This window comes from Haliotis rubra, unplaced genomic scaffold (genome assembly GCF_003918875.1).
Source record: "Haliotis rubra isolate DU_JTF1 unplaced genomic scaffold, ASM391887v1 Scf52, whole genome shotgun sequence".
Taxonomy (NCBI): Eukaryota; Metazoa; Mollusca; class Gastropoda; order Lepetellida; family Haliotidae; genus Haliotis; species Haliotis rubra.
In genome coordinates, this window is record NW_025767213.1 from 1,351,384 (window position 1) to 1,366,097 (window position 14,714).

General features: G+C 37.2%; 1 protein-coding gene across 9 annotated transcripts in view; it reads left to right on the forward strand.

The window, feature by feature from the left end:
- Positions 1-5,387, forward strand: part of LOC124292495 (eyes absent homolog 1-like) — a 150,345-nt gene extending 144,958 nt beyond the window's left edge. For 8 of the 9 annotated variants that reach the window (XM_046729599.1, XM_046729602.1, XM_046729607.1 and 5 more), the window contains 5 exons: positions 284-444; positions 669-783; positions 1,110-1,231; positions 1,656-1,759; positions 1,967-5,387. In XM_046729599.1, the coding sequence (XP_046585555.1) occupies positions 284-444; positions 669-783; positions 1,110-1,231; positions 1,656-1,759; positions 1,967-2,047 (583 nt within the window). In that variant the 3' untranslated portion in view covers positions 2,048-5,387. The remainder of the gene's footprint in view (positions 1-283; positions 445-668; positions 784-1,109; positions 1,232-1,655; positions 1,760-1,966) is intronic. The other variant, XM_046729601.1, reaches the window with a different exon arrangement.
- Positions 5,388-14,714: the final 9,327 nt, after the last annotated feature.

Sequence of the window (14,714 nt, forward strand, 5' to 3'; positions counted from 1 at the left end):
CATCTTGCGTTCTCTGTGGTCTATTTATGTTTTAAAAGTTTTCCAAGCTATTTGATGATAATTTAGCTTTTTGGAAGTTGATACGCGGAGAGGGACCATGCAGTTATTCAATGTGTTGGGTTGGTGTAAGATTAACTGCTCTTGGTGTGTGATAACATGCTAGGAAAGGTCACCGCAGTGTGATAACAAGGCCTGTATTTAGAGGATGTGTTCTGCACTTCTCTCCATCATCTATTGCCCAATCTCTTATCATCACCATTTGTTTTATTTATTTTTTTTGCAGCAATTATAATTTTGCCACTGATGGTTTCCATGCGGCGGCTAGCAATGCGAACCTGTGTCTGGCGACTGGCGTGCGGGGTGGGGTGGACTGGATGAGAAAGCTGGCCTTCAGATACAGGCGCATTAAGGAGATCTATAACAGCTATAGGAACAATGTCGGAGGTAAATATCCACCTACTCTTCCATGTCACACTAAGTTCCAGATGCAGTTGTTGTGGTCTCACTGTCACACTCCAGAATGTCATAGTGCTCCCTCCATGTGTAGGCGGCAGTACACAGCCTGGTTCATGCTGAATTTTGAAACATATTTATTAAATATATTAAGAATATTTTATAGTTTGTTGTGGCTACGAAAGTGAAGCTACAGTTGTGTTCGCTTGTTTCAGGTTTGTTGGGTCCTCAGAAGCGAGATCCATGGCTGCAGCTGAGACAGGAGATTGAGAGTTTAACCGACAACTGGCTCACTCTGGCTCTCAAGTCTCTCTCTATCATCAGCTCTAGGTGTGTATAGCAACCACATCACACAGAAAATATACCCTTCAGCTAGAAACTAGTTCTTCATGTGTATGGTGGGACTTCAGTTTTACGACTGTCATAAGTCAGATTGCCATTGTCTTAGCAGCATTAAAGATATTTTGTGGAACAGTGTTCAGTACTCCATGGCTTAATGACAACACTCACATATGTTCCCTTATATATCATATTATATCCTGCTACCAGAGTTCCAATAACTGTGGTTTTCAGTCATATGCACTGTTCTGAGAAAGGTTCCGTTTTCTCTTATGCTGTGTTTAAATTTGACTGTAACTTGTTCTTTTTTCCTTCAGAAATAACTGTGTGAATGTTCTGGTTACGACGACGCAGCTTGTTCCGGCCCTGGCCAAAGTTCTATTGTATGGTCTTGGGGGTGTATTCAACATTGAAAATGTCTACAGTGCAACAAAAATAGGTGAGGAAATATATTTATCTGTAAAAAGCGAGTATTTATAAATTCTCCCTGTTTATGATTAAGTAATGATGCAAAAATGAGTCTGGGATTACCATGAGCAGCCTGAGGTCATCCCTGTTTGCTTATTTAGAGGCTGCCATGGTAAGGCAGATTTAAAACAACATTCATTCTCTTACTCTTCACAAGTCAAGTAAGCGTTACTGCACACTGGAAAACATCTTTGTGTTTGTGTTTGAAAGTTTAGGCTGTCTCTTTGATAATTAGATTCCCTATGTGACCTGGACTTTATACTTTCATGACAGACAGAAGTTAAAAGTAAGACCGATCAGTGAACAAGTCCTGATTGTATTATAGACATGGAGCCCGGAGGATTGTCACTGGCTTGCTTTGTTTAAAGGTTCGTTATCAATTTTCCATGATGCAGGTAAAGAGAGCTGTTTTGAGCGGATCATCTCACGGTTTGGCAGGAAGTGCACTTATGTTGTTGTAGGCGATGGTCGGGATGAGGAGTCGGCAGCCAAACAGGTAGTTAGTACCATTTGATGTCCTTCTTTCTGAACTGTTTCCAAAATGTATTCACAATGACATCTCAAACATGATTAGCAGGTATTTATTTCTGTTCATAGTAGTGTGTATGTTATACTAAGATATTCAGTGAATGTGTCTGTGATCATAAAGTTAACATTTGAAGTTGAGGTGTTGAGTTTAACTGACAAGTTGTGTCTTGCTTTCCAGATGAACTGGCCTTTCTGGAGGATATCCAACCATTCCGATCTTGCAGCCCTTCACCATGCACTGGATCTAAGCTACCTCTAGACTCCCACGAGTGTTATAGCCACTATATAATACATCTTTTGATTGGTTCTCTGAGATTACTGTCCAGTGACAGACGAAGCGCCACAAGGCGGTGAATGAGTGAGCACACATCCCATAATATACTCATGATTGTGCAGTGATACTCGTGTGCCCACAAGCAGTGACTGACTGACTTACTCAAAAGGATCGCCAGATCTGGAGCAGGACCCTCTCTAAATCACCTGATGACAAATGGATGCTTCAGAATCTGGCCTACTCATTTCCGGGTATTATTGTGATATCCGTTACCCTGACAATCAGGAGAGAGAAGAGAGGACTATATGGCAGACTGCACCTTTTGCAGAATCACCTACTCACAGTTCTTGAGAACAATCTCCTTGTTTTGAGAATGATGACTGTATTTATTACTGCATGTTGAACTAAAGGGATCAAACTAAAAGACGATCGCACAAACTGAGCATTATCGCATATTGGTTTCTGCACGTTGGACCTCCAACACGTCTGGCTGCCGACAGCTCGATGGATGTATTGACAGTGCGTGATGCAGACATCTGACACAGTGCTATAAGGACTATCAAGTCCTGTTTACCCACACAAATGAATAGAATCCAGAAAGAAAGTTCACTTTGAAAACAATAAATTCACAAAGAACCTTATGCCTTAGGAAAATCATTCCCAGAGAATTTGTTGAGAGCCGAGATTTTATTTTGGTGCTGATCTTGAGACTGTGACCTTGACCTTGTTCTTTGTGTGCGTGTGCATGTTGCGTTACAATAACGTTGGCTTGTAGCGGACATAGTGGCATTGACCAATGAATATGTCTGCAAGAAAAATACACTCACAGGAGCGAGATGGCTTTCTGAATTATGGCATGCAAATGTGCCGGTCTTTAGCAGATTGTGAGTGTGGGTCTGTTGCCCCAGGCAGCAGTATGTACCTCCTCCCTCACACGCGGACCTGCCATCAGGATTTGTTTATTCCATGTAGGTAGCCTCATTGGAATCAGTGTTGAGTGTTGTGTTTTCCTTGTTTAAATCCAGTCTTAAAACTTGTAATCTGGACAAATGTGATTTCAAACACCAATCCTAGCATTCCAATAAAAATGATCTAATTTTTCCATCATTGAAAGCGCTCCTCCCTTTTACTCCCCCTTCCTTGTAACAGCGTCCGTCACTTTGAGTGTAGTGTTTCCAGTGGGCTTTAGTATTAATGTTTTGTTTCATTATGTGTCCCAGTGTGAACAGTACCGCAGTGGACCTCTGAGAGAGGAGGTATACGTTTGCCTCCCATGTTATACATACATACATATATATATATATATTGCCATTGGAAGAGACTTTGTGTGATGTACAGTTCCATTAACTGAAGACCTTCTCCTACTACCATATCGGCGGACTTACAAGACTGTCCATATGTTCTGGACAACCTGTGTGTATTCTTATAATGGTTTTCTATTGTGTGCCACACAGTTTATATCAAAGATGAAACTAGATTTTGTGATGAAGGTTTTAGGTAGCCTCCCTATATTCCAGTGTGGAGTGGATATGTGATGCTCCTGCATGAGGTTCCGTTGAGGTGAACTGTCTTCATATCACCGTGATCATTACATGTCAGTCAGTGCTCACTTCAAGTCAGACTGAAGGTTACTCAAAGCTTTAATTGTCATTACAAATATGTTTTATAATGCTTCATTTTAATACTTTTAAACACATTTTATTATTTATCAATTTGAAAACCAGCTTTAACAGGAGTTTTTAGTAGTCTCATCAAATCATCAGTCTTTTAAAGGAACTTTTGAAAGAAAACAGGATTAATACTTAATTGGAAATTAAGTTAAGTCATTTTAATGTTGTATTTGATATGAATATGTTATTGTTATTGATCTAAGAGGGAACATTTTGTGTGGAGGGAGAACCCTATGAAACTATCAAGTTTAACATCCTACTAAGTGTGAAAGATTTCTAGCTAACACTGTAACTGGGACAAGTGAATCTGGCAATAAGTCTTTTCACGCAATTATTCCTGAATTCTAATTCTTTGGTGACATTACTACTGGGTGGTTTAATGGGTGTACTGCTTAATGCTAAGCCTTCCTTGTCCTTAGAAACCTTATGGAAAGAAGAAACATATCTAAGATAGGAAGAAATTAAGACTTTTAGGCCGGCTTATGCTGCTCTTTGTTCGAGGTTTGGGGAAGAGAATAAGTCAAGAACATTGTCAATTTCTTTGATTGGCGCTTGTCTTCGGTCATCGAAAGGTAAATTATTTCTTTATCTTTTATTGAGTTTAATGAGACAAACCACAGTGTTAAGTAGATGAGTCTTGTATTGACTTTTTATCATGGATGCCACGAGATATTTAAACTTGAACTTTTATTAAGCAAATTACATATTTGAAAATGTGCAATATTGTCATTATTATGGATACAAAACGAGTGTCAACGTCATAGTGGATAGATCATGAGTTCATTTCATGCATTTGTAATTAGATGTCACAATCATTCTACAAAGTATGCAGCCAAATCTGGAGACGTATTCCCACAGCAGTTGGGCAATCCACTGTTATTTATGTACAAACAATTTAATACATGATTGTTTCCATTATACATCCACAGTCATTCAGACTGACTGTACATGAAGTTTGTGAAATGCACAAATCTCATTATCACAAACAGTATTAATTGTTTGAGTTTTGTTGATGCTTAGTAAATTATTCATGGGACTTGCCATTGAAGTTTATTTTGAAATCTCGATACATCTTTGAAAGTAAAATAAACTCTTATTATATAAAAATATTGTTTCTCAGATTGCAGTATAGTGTGGAAAGAAACACTGGCTTCTGAAAATAAGAAGAGTGTTTACAATTGCATAATTTGAAGGGGTGCAAAGTGAGACCAACCCAGTCCTTCTACTAACAGCATAATAACCACACAATGAGTTGACCACAATCTCCACTGGTGTATTTCTGTGTAACAATTAACAATGTATAGTTTAACTGGAATATCTTCAAAACTCATAAACCTCATCCACCTCCAGGTACAATGTGATGCTCTCATCAGTATCAGCGTACCTGGAGGACGTCACAAGACCTGTAGTCCCGGGCAGCGACAAGACAATCATTTGCAGGAATCGTGTAGCCTATTTTCTATGTGTCAGTCGACAGCTGACTGGCTGACTGTGTTCTGTACTGTTCTGTACCATGTCAGCCCATGGTAAGAGTAAAATATTACTGTCATTTGGTTTATTGGATGTTTGAAATCCAGGGGCTGTCTTAATCATAAATGGGTGCCATTTTCCACTTAGATGAAGTATTGTATAAATAAAAGATATCAGGATATATACTTTCTGTCTTCTGTGTTGTTTGTCAATGAGTTCGGATGTTCTGACATGTTTGAAAAAGGTAATAACTGTACCTTCGTTGGAGAATATCTAATCGCTGAACAATTGGTACAATTTTTGTCAGTCACTCTGAGAGTTCTTTCCATAAGTTACAAAGTTCACCCTGGTAAACATAATTGCCAATTAAGTAACATTAAATTACATGTAATAAATATATTAATTGAAATGCAGTGCTTTCACTTACACAAACAGTTTTCATGCTCTATTGATTTTTATGTGAAGCTTTATCGTTTTTGTCTCATGACAGTATAAATCAGGAAAAGTTCATGTTTCAACTGTTGTATTGACTAATCATTATGTAAATGATTTCTTTGTTAGACTGATACATGCACACAAATTTCCTTGTCCGCAAAGTTGAATTCATTGTGAGACAACAGAGAAAATATTCAACTGATAAATATGTTGCTGTTGCATGACCTTGCGAACAGATGTTCCCAGCGTTTGACATAAATATATCTGAACTGTTTCTGTGGCTGTCAAGTATAGAGGGCAACATGAGCATATGTCTGGCCATTCCTAGCAATATTACCAATAGAAGGGAATTTCTAGCTCACCTGCACTAAAGGTCAAGAGGGGTGTTGGGTGTGTCGTGTAAACATTTTTCTGTAATCACTTCTAAAAACAGACAAAAACCTGGGGTTGCTTATTCCCATCAATGATGACATCTTATCTGTTCAAATTGTTCTTGCCTTATTTGTAATTATGTCGACAATAATCAACTCTACAGTTTGACATGCAGAACTACTGTACAAATATGGAACACTGTAATCTGTGAGAAAAACCAGATGCAAGATTTAACTGAAATGTATGTATGCCTTCTGAGAAGGTTTAAAATAGACATTTATGTTAATTCACTGTATGACACTGAAACTGAAGTGCCTGCACAAACAGTACGATGACAAACATCCACAATTTTTGTCACTGTCTCTGAGAAAGATTTAAGATGTCCGAAGTGATGACACATTGAGAATAATCATGGAGGTCAATGCAGTAGGACTTAAACAATCCTGCGTTCTGGGCTACTTGATAAGACATGTGTATGTACTTCTGCTCCAGTGATGTTGTTCCTGGTGTACCAACTTAGTTGCAACTATATATGTGACTTATTAATAACTTAAAACTGGTGTGTCACTTTTACACAATTATACAATTTTTGTTTTAAAATCTCATCGATACAACAGTAGAGTTGAACTTGTTTATTAGAATCTGAGAAATACAACGCACTTTCCAGTCTGCAGATGGTGTTTGTGTGCATGCGTGCGGTGTGCGTGTGTGTGTGTGTGTGTGCGCGTGTGCGTTACAGTCTGCAATATTCCCACCATGTTTCTTCTGTGCATAGGATTTTGCAAACAATGATACAACCACGAATACACAATGCCATTAACAAAGTGGTTGTATGTTATATTTGGGATTACACTTTGCACTAGAATCTGTACTTTACTGAGAAAGTGTGATATGTAGAAGGTATTGTTTCCTGTTAAGTGATCTTGACCTAAAACTGACAAAATAAGCAGCTTCAAAGATGGTCCAAAGCACATTTCAAGAAACTAAAAATATTTTAAGGGGCATTGTTGTCATACCTTGTGCTACTCTGGATGTGCCACCCATCAATATTGTTAAGGTGATTAAACATCAGTGCTGGAAACTGTGCATTTGGTTCAAAAGATTGTAAGAAATATTTGGCGATATAGTTTAGAAAAGTTACAGTTGAAGGCTTGTTGCCACATACCATCCTTTGCACTAAAACTTTGTTTTCTAAGGCTTGTTGTTTCTTTGACAGAATTAGAGTTTTAAGAATATTTGCAACTAAATATCACAAATAAATTCATTTGTTTTCTTCTCTGGTCAAAACATAAATGGCAAATGTCTGCTTCAGCAGTCCAATTTCAAGGTGTTTTGTGGAGAAAGAAATTTAAGAGTGCATGAAACACTAAAAGACAAAGGTCACATTTTTTAATTCTTGCAAACAAATTAACTTACATAAACAATATGTTTGGTCACACTACAAACACCAGCATATTTTGTTTAAATTTAAAAGCAGCTGGCCGAGTTATGGCTGTAAGTAGCTTTGACATCACAGATGCCATTTGTATACTCAGATTCAAATCTCTAGTAAAAGTTTGGATGTCCCATTTGTGAGAACTTGCTTCATAGGACCAGTAGATTGTGACATGTTTTAACTTGGATTTGTTCATGTCACGGAAGATTACATTTTCAAGATTCTTTTCTAAATTGAGAAGATATTCAAATTGTCAGAAATTATATATTTTTAGCATAATCTCAGAAATGATGGGCGATACATGTAACTATTAAATGTGGTATTAGTTGCTATGTATGTTAGTATCAAGCAGCTATGTATGTTACCATCAAGCAGCTATAGTTGATATGTATGTTACCATCAAGCAGCTATAGTTGATATGTATGTTACCATCAAGCAGCTATGGTTGATATGTATGTTACCATCAAGCAGCTATGTATGTTACCATCAATGTATGTTACCATCAAGCAGCTATAGTTGATATGTATGTTACCATCAAGCAGCTATAGTTGAAGATATGTATGTTACCATCAAGCAGCTATAGTTGATATGTATGTTACCATCAAGCAGCTATAGTTGATATGTATGTTACCATCAAGCAGCTATGGTTGATATGTATGTTACCATCAAGCAGCTATAGTTGATATGTATGTTACCATCAAGCAGCTATAGTTGATATGTATGTTACCATCAAGCAGCTATAGTTGATATGTATGTTACCATCAAGCAGCTATGGTTGATATGTATGTTACCATCAAGCAGCTATGGTTGATATGTATGTTACCATCAAGCAGCTATGGTTGATATGTATGTTACCATCAAGCAGCTATGGTTGCTATATGTATGTTACCATCAAGCAGCTATAGTTGATATGTATGTTACCATCAAGCAGCTATGGTTGATATGTATGTTACCATCAAGCAGCTATAGTTGATATGTATGTTACCATCAAGCAGCTATAGTTGATATGTATGTTACCATCAAGCAGCTATGGTTGCTATGTATGTTACCATCAAGCAGCTATGGTTGCTATGTATGTTACCATCAAGCAGCTATGGTTGCTATGTATGTTACCATCAAGCAGCTATGGTTGATATGTATGTTACCATCAAGCAGCTATAGTTGATATGTATGTTACCATCAAGCAGCTATGGTTGCTATGTATGTTACCATCAAGCAGCTATAGTTGATATGTATGTTACCATCAAGCAGCTATGGTTGCTATGTATGTTACCATCAAGCAGCTATGGTTGCTTGCTATGTATGTTACCATCAAGCAGCTATGGTTTGCTATGTTTACCATCAAGCAGCTATGGTTGCTAGTATGTTACCATCAAGCAGCTATGGTTGCTATGTATGTTACCATCAAGCAGCTATGGTTGCTATGTATGTTACCATCAAGCAGCTATAGTTGATATGTATGTTACCATCAAGCAGCTATAGTTGATATGTATGTTACCATCAAGCAGCTATGGTTGCTATGTATGTTACCATCAAGCAGCTATAGTTACCATATGTATGTTACCATCAAAGCAGCTATCAAGCAGCTATGTTACCATCAAGCTGGCTATGTATGCAGTATGTTTATGTATGTTACCATCAAGCAGCTATGGTTGCTATGTATGTTACCATCAAGCAGCTATATGGTTGCTATGTATGTTACCATCAAGCAGCTATGTAGTTTGATATGTATGTTACCATCAATCAAGCAAGCTATATGGTTGCTATGTTACCATCAAGCAGCTATAGTTGATATGTATGTTACCATCAAGCAGCTATAGTTGATATGTATGTTACCATCAAGCAGCTATAGTTGATATGTATGTTACCATCAAGCAGCTATAGTTGATATGTATGTTACCATCAAGCAGCTATGGTTGATATGTATGTTACCATCAAGCAGCTATGGTTGCTATGTATGTTACCATCAAGCAGCTATGGTTGCTATGTATGTTACCATCAAGCAGGTTGCTATGTATGTTACCATCAAGCAGCTATGGTTGCTATGTATGTTACCATCAAGCAGCTATATGTTACCATAGCTATGTATGTTACCATGTTAGCAGCTATAGTTGATATGTATGTATGTTACCATCAAGCAGCTATGGTTGCTATGTATGTTACCATCAAGCAGCTATGGTTGCTATGTATGTTACCATCAAGCAGCTATGGTTGCTATGTATGTTACCATCAAGCAGCTATAGTTGATATGTATGTTACCATCAAGCAGCTATAATACCTGTCCTCACACACCAAACAAAACACAAAGCAGCTTTTTAATATCTAACCCACTTCAAACCCTTCCAACATCCATGCATTACTAAACTGCTGAACTTTGCAATAATAATTGTTTTCATTTTAGCCAGCATTACTTGAACAACAACAGAGCCTAATGGTTTATGTGGTTTATTGCTAGATGCTTTGTCCATCCCTTTACTTCAGCCAAGCATGACACTTTAGGAGCATGTCTCATCTCATGATCCATCAAATACATGTTCATAGCTTTGAACATGAACAATTTAACTGATGTTTCCTCATATTGTGAACAAATATTTAATAATCATCTGACAGCTGCATAGTATAATTCAGACTTATATCAGTTCAATTTATAAAATACTTATTTTTTTATCAACAATGACCAAGAGAGGTGAAATTAGAATTGACAAGTTCAGTGAGTTTTGATCATTTGGAAAAATATTCTTCCAATGTGAAAAATGATAAATCATATGCTCTTTAGAAACCAAATTTTTGTAAGTGAGTCATAATGCATGTAGCACTTCACTTGAGTGCAGATATCATGAAGTTATGATAGAATATATTCTCTACTGAAATATCAACTGTAACATAGTAACAATTGTTTATTCTCAATACATTTATTAAAATGAAAGACATTCAAATTATTGCAAACCCACCATCAACAGTGAGTGCAGGTGACAGCATGGCTACCCAGATATTCTCCCCCAGACCACACACCACACCTACACTTTCCTTATTTCATGGCTGAAGATTTCACCGTCAACGAGGGATGATTGATAACCTCGAAGTCTCATTTAAGAAAGACTTGACTGAAAGGCATTTATATAAACTATTTTTTACCTAACTTAATCCCATGTCTAATTGATACACATTTGCTAACTATGACAGGTTGTTTGTTCCTGGTAAGCTGTCCATAAGGCTCTCCATGTCATCATCTAAGTGGAAATGGGTTCATGCTTTCTCCATATTTGGGAACACAGAAGTTTGAAGGAACCCAAACAGGAGAATGAAGTGCTGAAGGGAGTTCAATGTCTCGCATGGATTGTAGTCACAGCAATTGTAGATTAGTTTACCTATAGAAGAGCCCACCTTTTCTCAGTTTCCCAAGTCTCTTAGTGTTAATTCAATCCCATATTTGCAAAGGTTCAGAATTGAATGTTATGTTTATTGTCAGACCTGTTGGAAGACATAGATGGGACCCTTGGCATCCAAGAACATGGAAGGCCCTTTCCAGCTGATGGAACAATCCTTGCCTTCCTCAGTGGTGGCCATGTCAGATGATTCCACTGTTTGGGCTCAGGTGAAGTAGTGAACCCTGGCTTCATCCATAGTCGCAAGATGAACCTTTCTGGGTCTTTTGAGACATTTTGTGCTTGGCATTGTTTTAATTAGATGTTAAGGGAACCAAGTGCTTCCAAAGAGAATTTCAACAACAAACTGGATTCAGTTGTACATTCAGTTAGCCAGGATATGAATCCGAAGTTCCAGTCTTCAACTATCTCTCTTCGTGTTTGAGTCTAGAAGCATTCTTCAGAGCCTGAAAAATAAATGGGATCTGCCTAGAAGAACGTATTCCGTTGGGACTGAATTTAACATATATACTGCCCCCTAGAAAGGTAGATCCTTCGTTCGGTATCCCAATGCCAAGGATGATTTATATTTTCATTCACCATCTTCAGCAGATGAAGACAACTTACACAGAACACTTGCTGTCAGTTGTTATCATACTTTGGGTTTCTCGGACATCCAACTAAATCAGAGCTGACACAAGTATAGGATACATATATTACAGTTATATGAGATGCATTCATACTTTACAGAGGCATTGTTGCTCCTCCAGGACAACCATACATCTTAGTAAGAAGTATATTCTGGGAAGCTCCACAGTTCTTACAGGATCTGAACTACAGAGGTAGCCTCCACTTCCAGTTACTGTTTTGGATAAACACTACAACATCAACCTGCAAAGAAAGATCTACTTTGTTTGAACTGTCTCTGGAATGTGGTCTGTTTAACATGACATGATGATCTCAAACTATTATTTTTAATTTAATTTTTAATATGTTAAAAATGTTCCTAAGTATTTCTAAGTTCCTAAGAATAGCGGTGTCTGAGATCTAAACAATGATTATCATTTACACAATGCTTCAGCTCAATCACGGTTATCTTCAGACAAAAAATCATTTTCTTTTAAATGAAAAAAGCTTTTAAGTTCATCCCTCTTTGACATTTAGTTTCTAAGAAATATATCTAATATCTAAATATGTCTAAATTTTAACAGTATCATAAATATTCAGATTCAGGTTTGCTAACTACTGTGCAATGTCTACACTAATACATATTCTCATTTATGAAAATAGAAGGTCTAAAAAGCAGATATTTTGTGTTCACCATTCCAGAAAAGGTGTCTATAAAATGTTCCAGTGCAATTTCGGTCTATAAAATCACACTCTTTTTATAAAGCATCTTTATTAAATCTAATAAGTACTAGATATTCAGTATTCAAAACAACCTTTCATTTATAAAGCTTGTTATTTGTATGTTAATTCCAAATCATTGTATGTTATGGTGGTTCTGAAAATGTCAAGGACTTTATACAACTCTTCCTGTAAAGTTGTGTGACCAGGGTTACAGCTTTCAAGGCCTTATTGTTTTAATAAAGTTTTAATGAAGTCATAGTGGACACTTCCAAAGTTTATACATTGGTGACCTAAACAATGTGTGATAAATTCCCTACTTTTACTTGTAGTATACCTTCTCATGTTTTTGGTGAGCAATTTACACGCCCCTGCATGTGTCTTGTGCACTACTGGTGGATATGTATACCTTTTTGCAAACACTTGCTATCTCATTCCTGGTGGAGCCCATTTTAGTTCCCTACATTGTTCCCTACATTACTGGAATAAAATCATACTCATTTACACATTTCTTTTTACTATCTTCAAAGTCAAGTGTTGCTAGTATTACAGAAAAATTAGGTCAGCTACTGAGCCTTGTTGCTGCTGAAAAGTTCATGGCATAAACAATTCCGAAACAACATTTTAGATCTGTTGTTGCTTTCATATAAGATTCTGAAGAATCTTTCTGAATTTTATTTGTTCTTCATTTAAACCCCCCCCAACTTACTACACTATGATGTTGGGAACTGGAATGATTGGTCCATACTTGATTGTGTACAGAATGCTGCCATATTGCTGTGATATTGCTGAGTGTGGCATAAAATAACAGACAAACAACACACTACATAATACCAACAACAAATCTAAGCAGTGTTCAGGAGTTTCCATTTCAGATTCAGCCTAGTTGGTAGAGAACTGCAAGTTAGCGGGCAGATGGACAGAGGGTGGACAACACACTACAACTGGGAGTGTGAGGATATAATCTTGCAACGAAACACTACAGAAATGTCAGCTGACACCATGTCATAATTTAATACACCCCAGGATGCCAAGTGCCATAAAAACAATTTCATCTATATGTGAGTACATTTAAATGGTAAAAATATAAATGGCATGATTAAAAAAATTGTTTTGTTTGTGCATGCCATTCAGACTGATCTTGTGTCGGATGTTTTTTCCCCTCTACCGCCCAAATCTCCCCTCCCTGCCGTGCCTCCTCCCATTTGGCCCCCACCAGCCCAGATGAGCACATGATAAGCTTGTTATTGTGGCCAGCCGGTTAAAATAAATACAAACTAAGGCGGAGTTCAGATATTATCAGGGGAAACTTTCACATTGAGAACTGTTCTACCAGCTGTACTATATCATTAAAACAGCAGCTACAGACAAACTGTAGAAAAAAAAAATACCAAGGGAGTTCTTTTTCTAGTGACATCTTTGATAGTTTTAAGCAAACCTTACATTGTAATATCATTTATGCAATAAACATAATGGCTTTTGTCATCATTTTCAAACACACTTTGTGTTTCTCAAATTATGACCACATCTTCTAATATCCTTAATCTATGTTACTGGGTAGTAAATAATTTAAAAGGAACATGCTATATAATATTGTGTTAGTAAAATGAGAAAAATATGAAACAGAGCACAATCAATGTTTTTTTATTTGACAAATATTGATCAAACTGAATGGTAAGAACAGCCAGTAAGTGTAATGCTTAACAGAATAACAAAGATTGCAATTCCTACACAACAACAGCATAACAAGATAAAGGATTTGTAAGTAAAAGAGAAACAAGAGTCAGCATATCATGAAGGAATGAACTACATGGGGACATATGGATGGAATTCATGCCACTATTTCATCCCTGGACATATAGTCACGGCTGATTTCTCATAGTTTGTGTTGATGCATAATCTGTTTCACAGTCCCTGAACCTCATTATTTTCCTTACTGCCTTGCCTTACCTGCAATGCTAAAGCACTAAATGAAGCAAGACTAGATTTCCTCGGGCTCTGAGTGTCCCATCTCACTCGGGCCCCTTTTCAATCTAAATGGGATTATTTGTTACTATCACAATTACATGTATATATATTCAGAGTCTATAGTCTAGTTGATGCCTTACAGTCAATGTTCATGCCTCAGTTTGTACTGATGCCTTACAGTTTGCGTTGAAGCTTTGCAGTCAATGTTCATGCCTTACAGTTGGCGTTGAAGCTTTGCAGTCAATGTACATGCCTTACAGTTGGCGTTGAAGCTTTGCAGTCAATGTACATGCCTTACAGTTTGCATTGAAGCTTTGCAGTCAATGTACATGCCTTACAGTTTGCATTGAAGCTTTGCAGTCAATGAACATGCCTTACAGTTTGCGTTGAAGCTTTGCAGTCAATGTACATGTCTTACAGTTTGCATTGAAGCTTTGCAGTCAATGTACATGCCTTACAGTTTGCATTGAAGCTTTGCATTCAATGTTCAATGATGCCTTACATTTTCTGTTGAAAATTTGCAGTCAGTGTTCATGTCTTACAGTTTGCATTTAATTTTGCAGTCAACGAATATGCCTTACAGTTTGCGT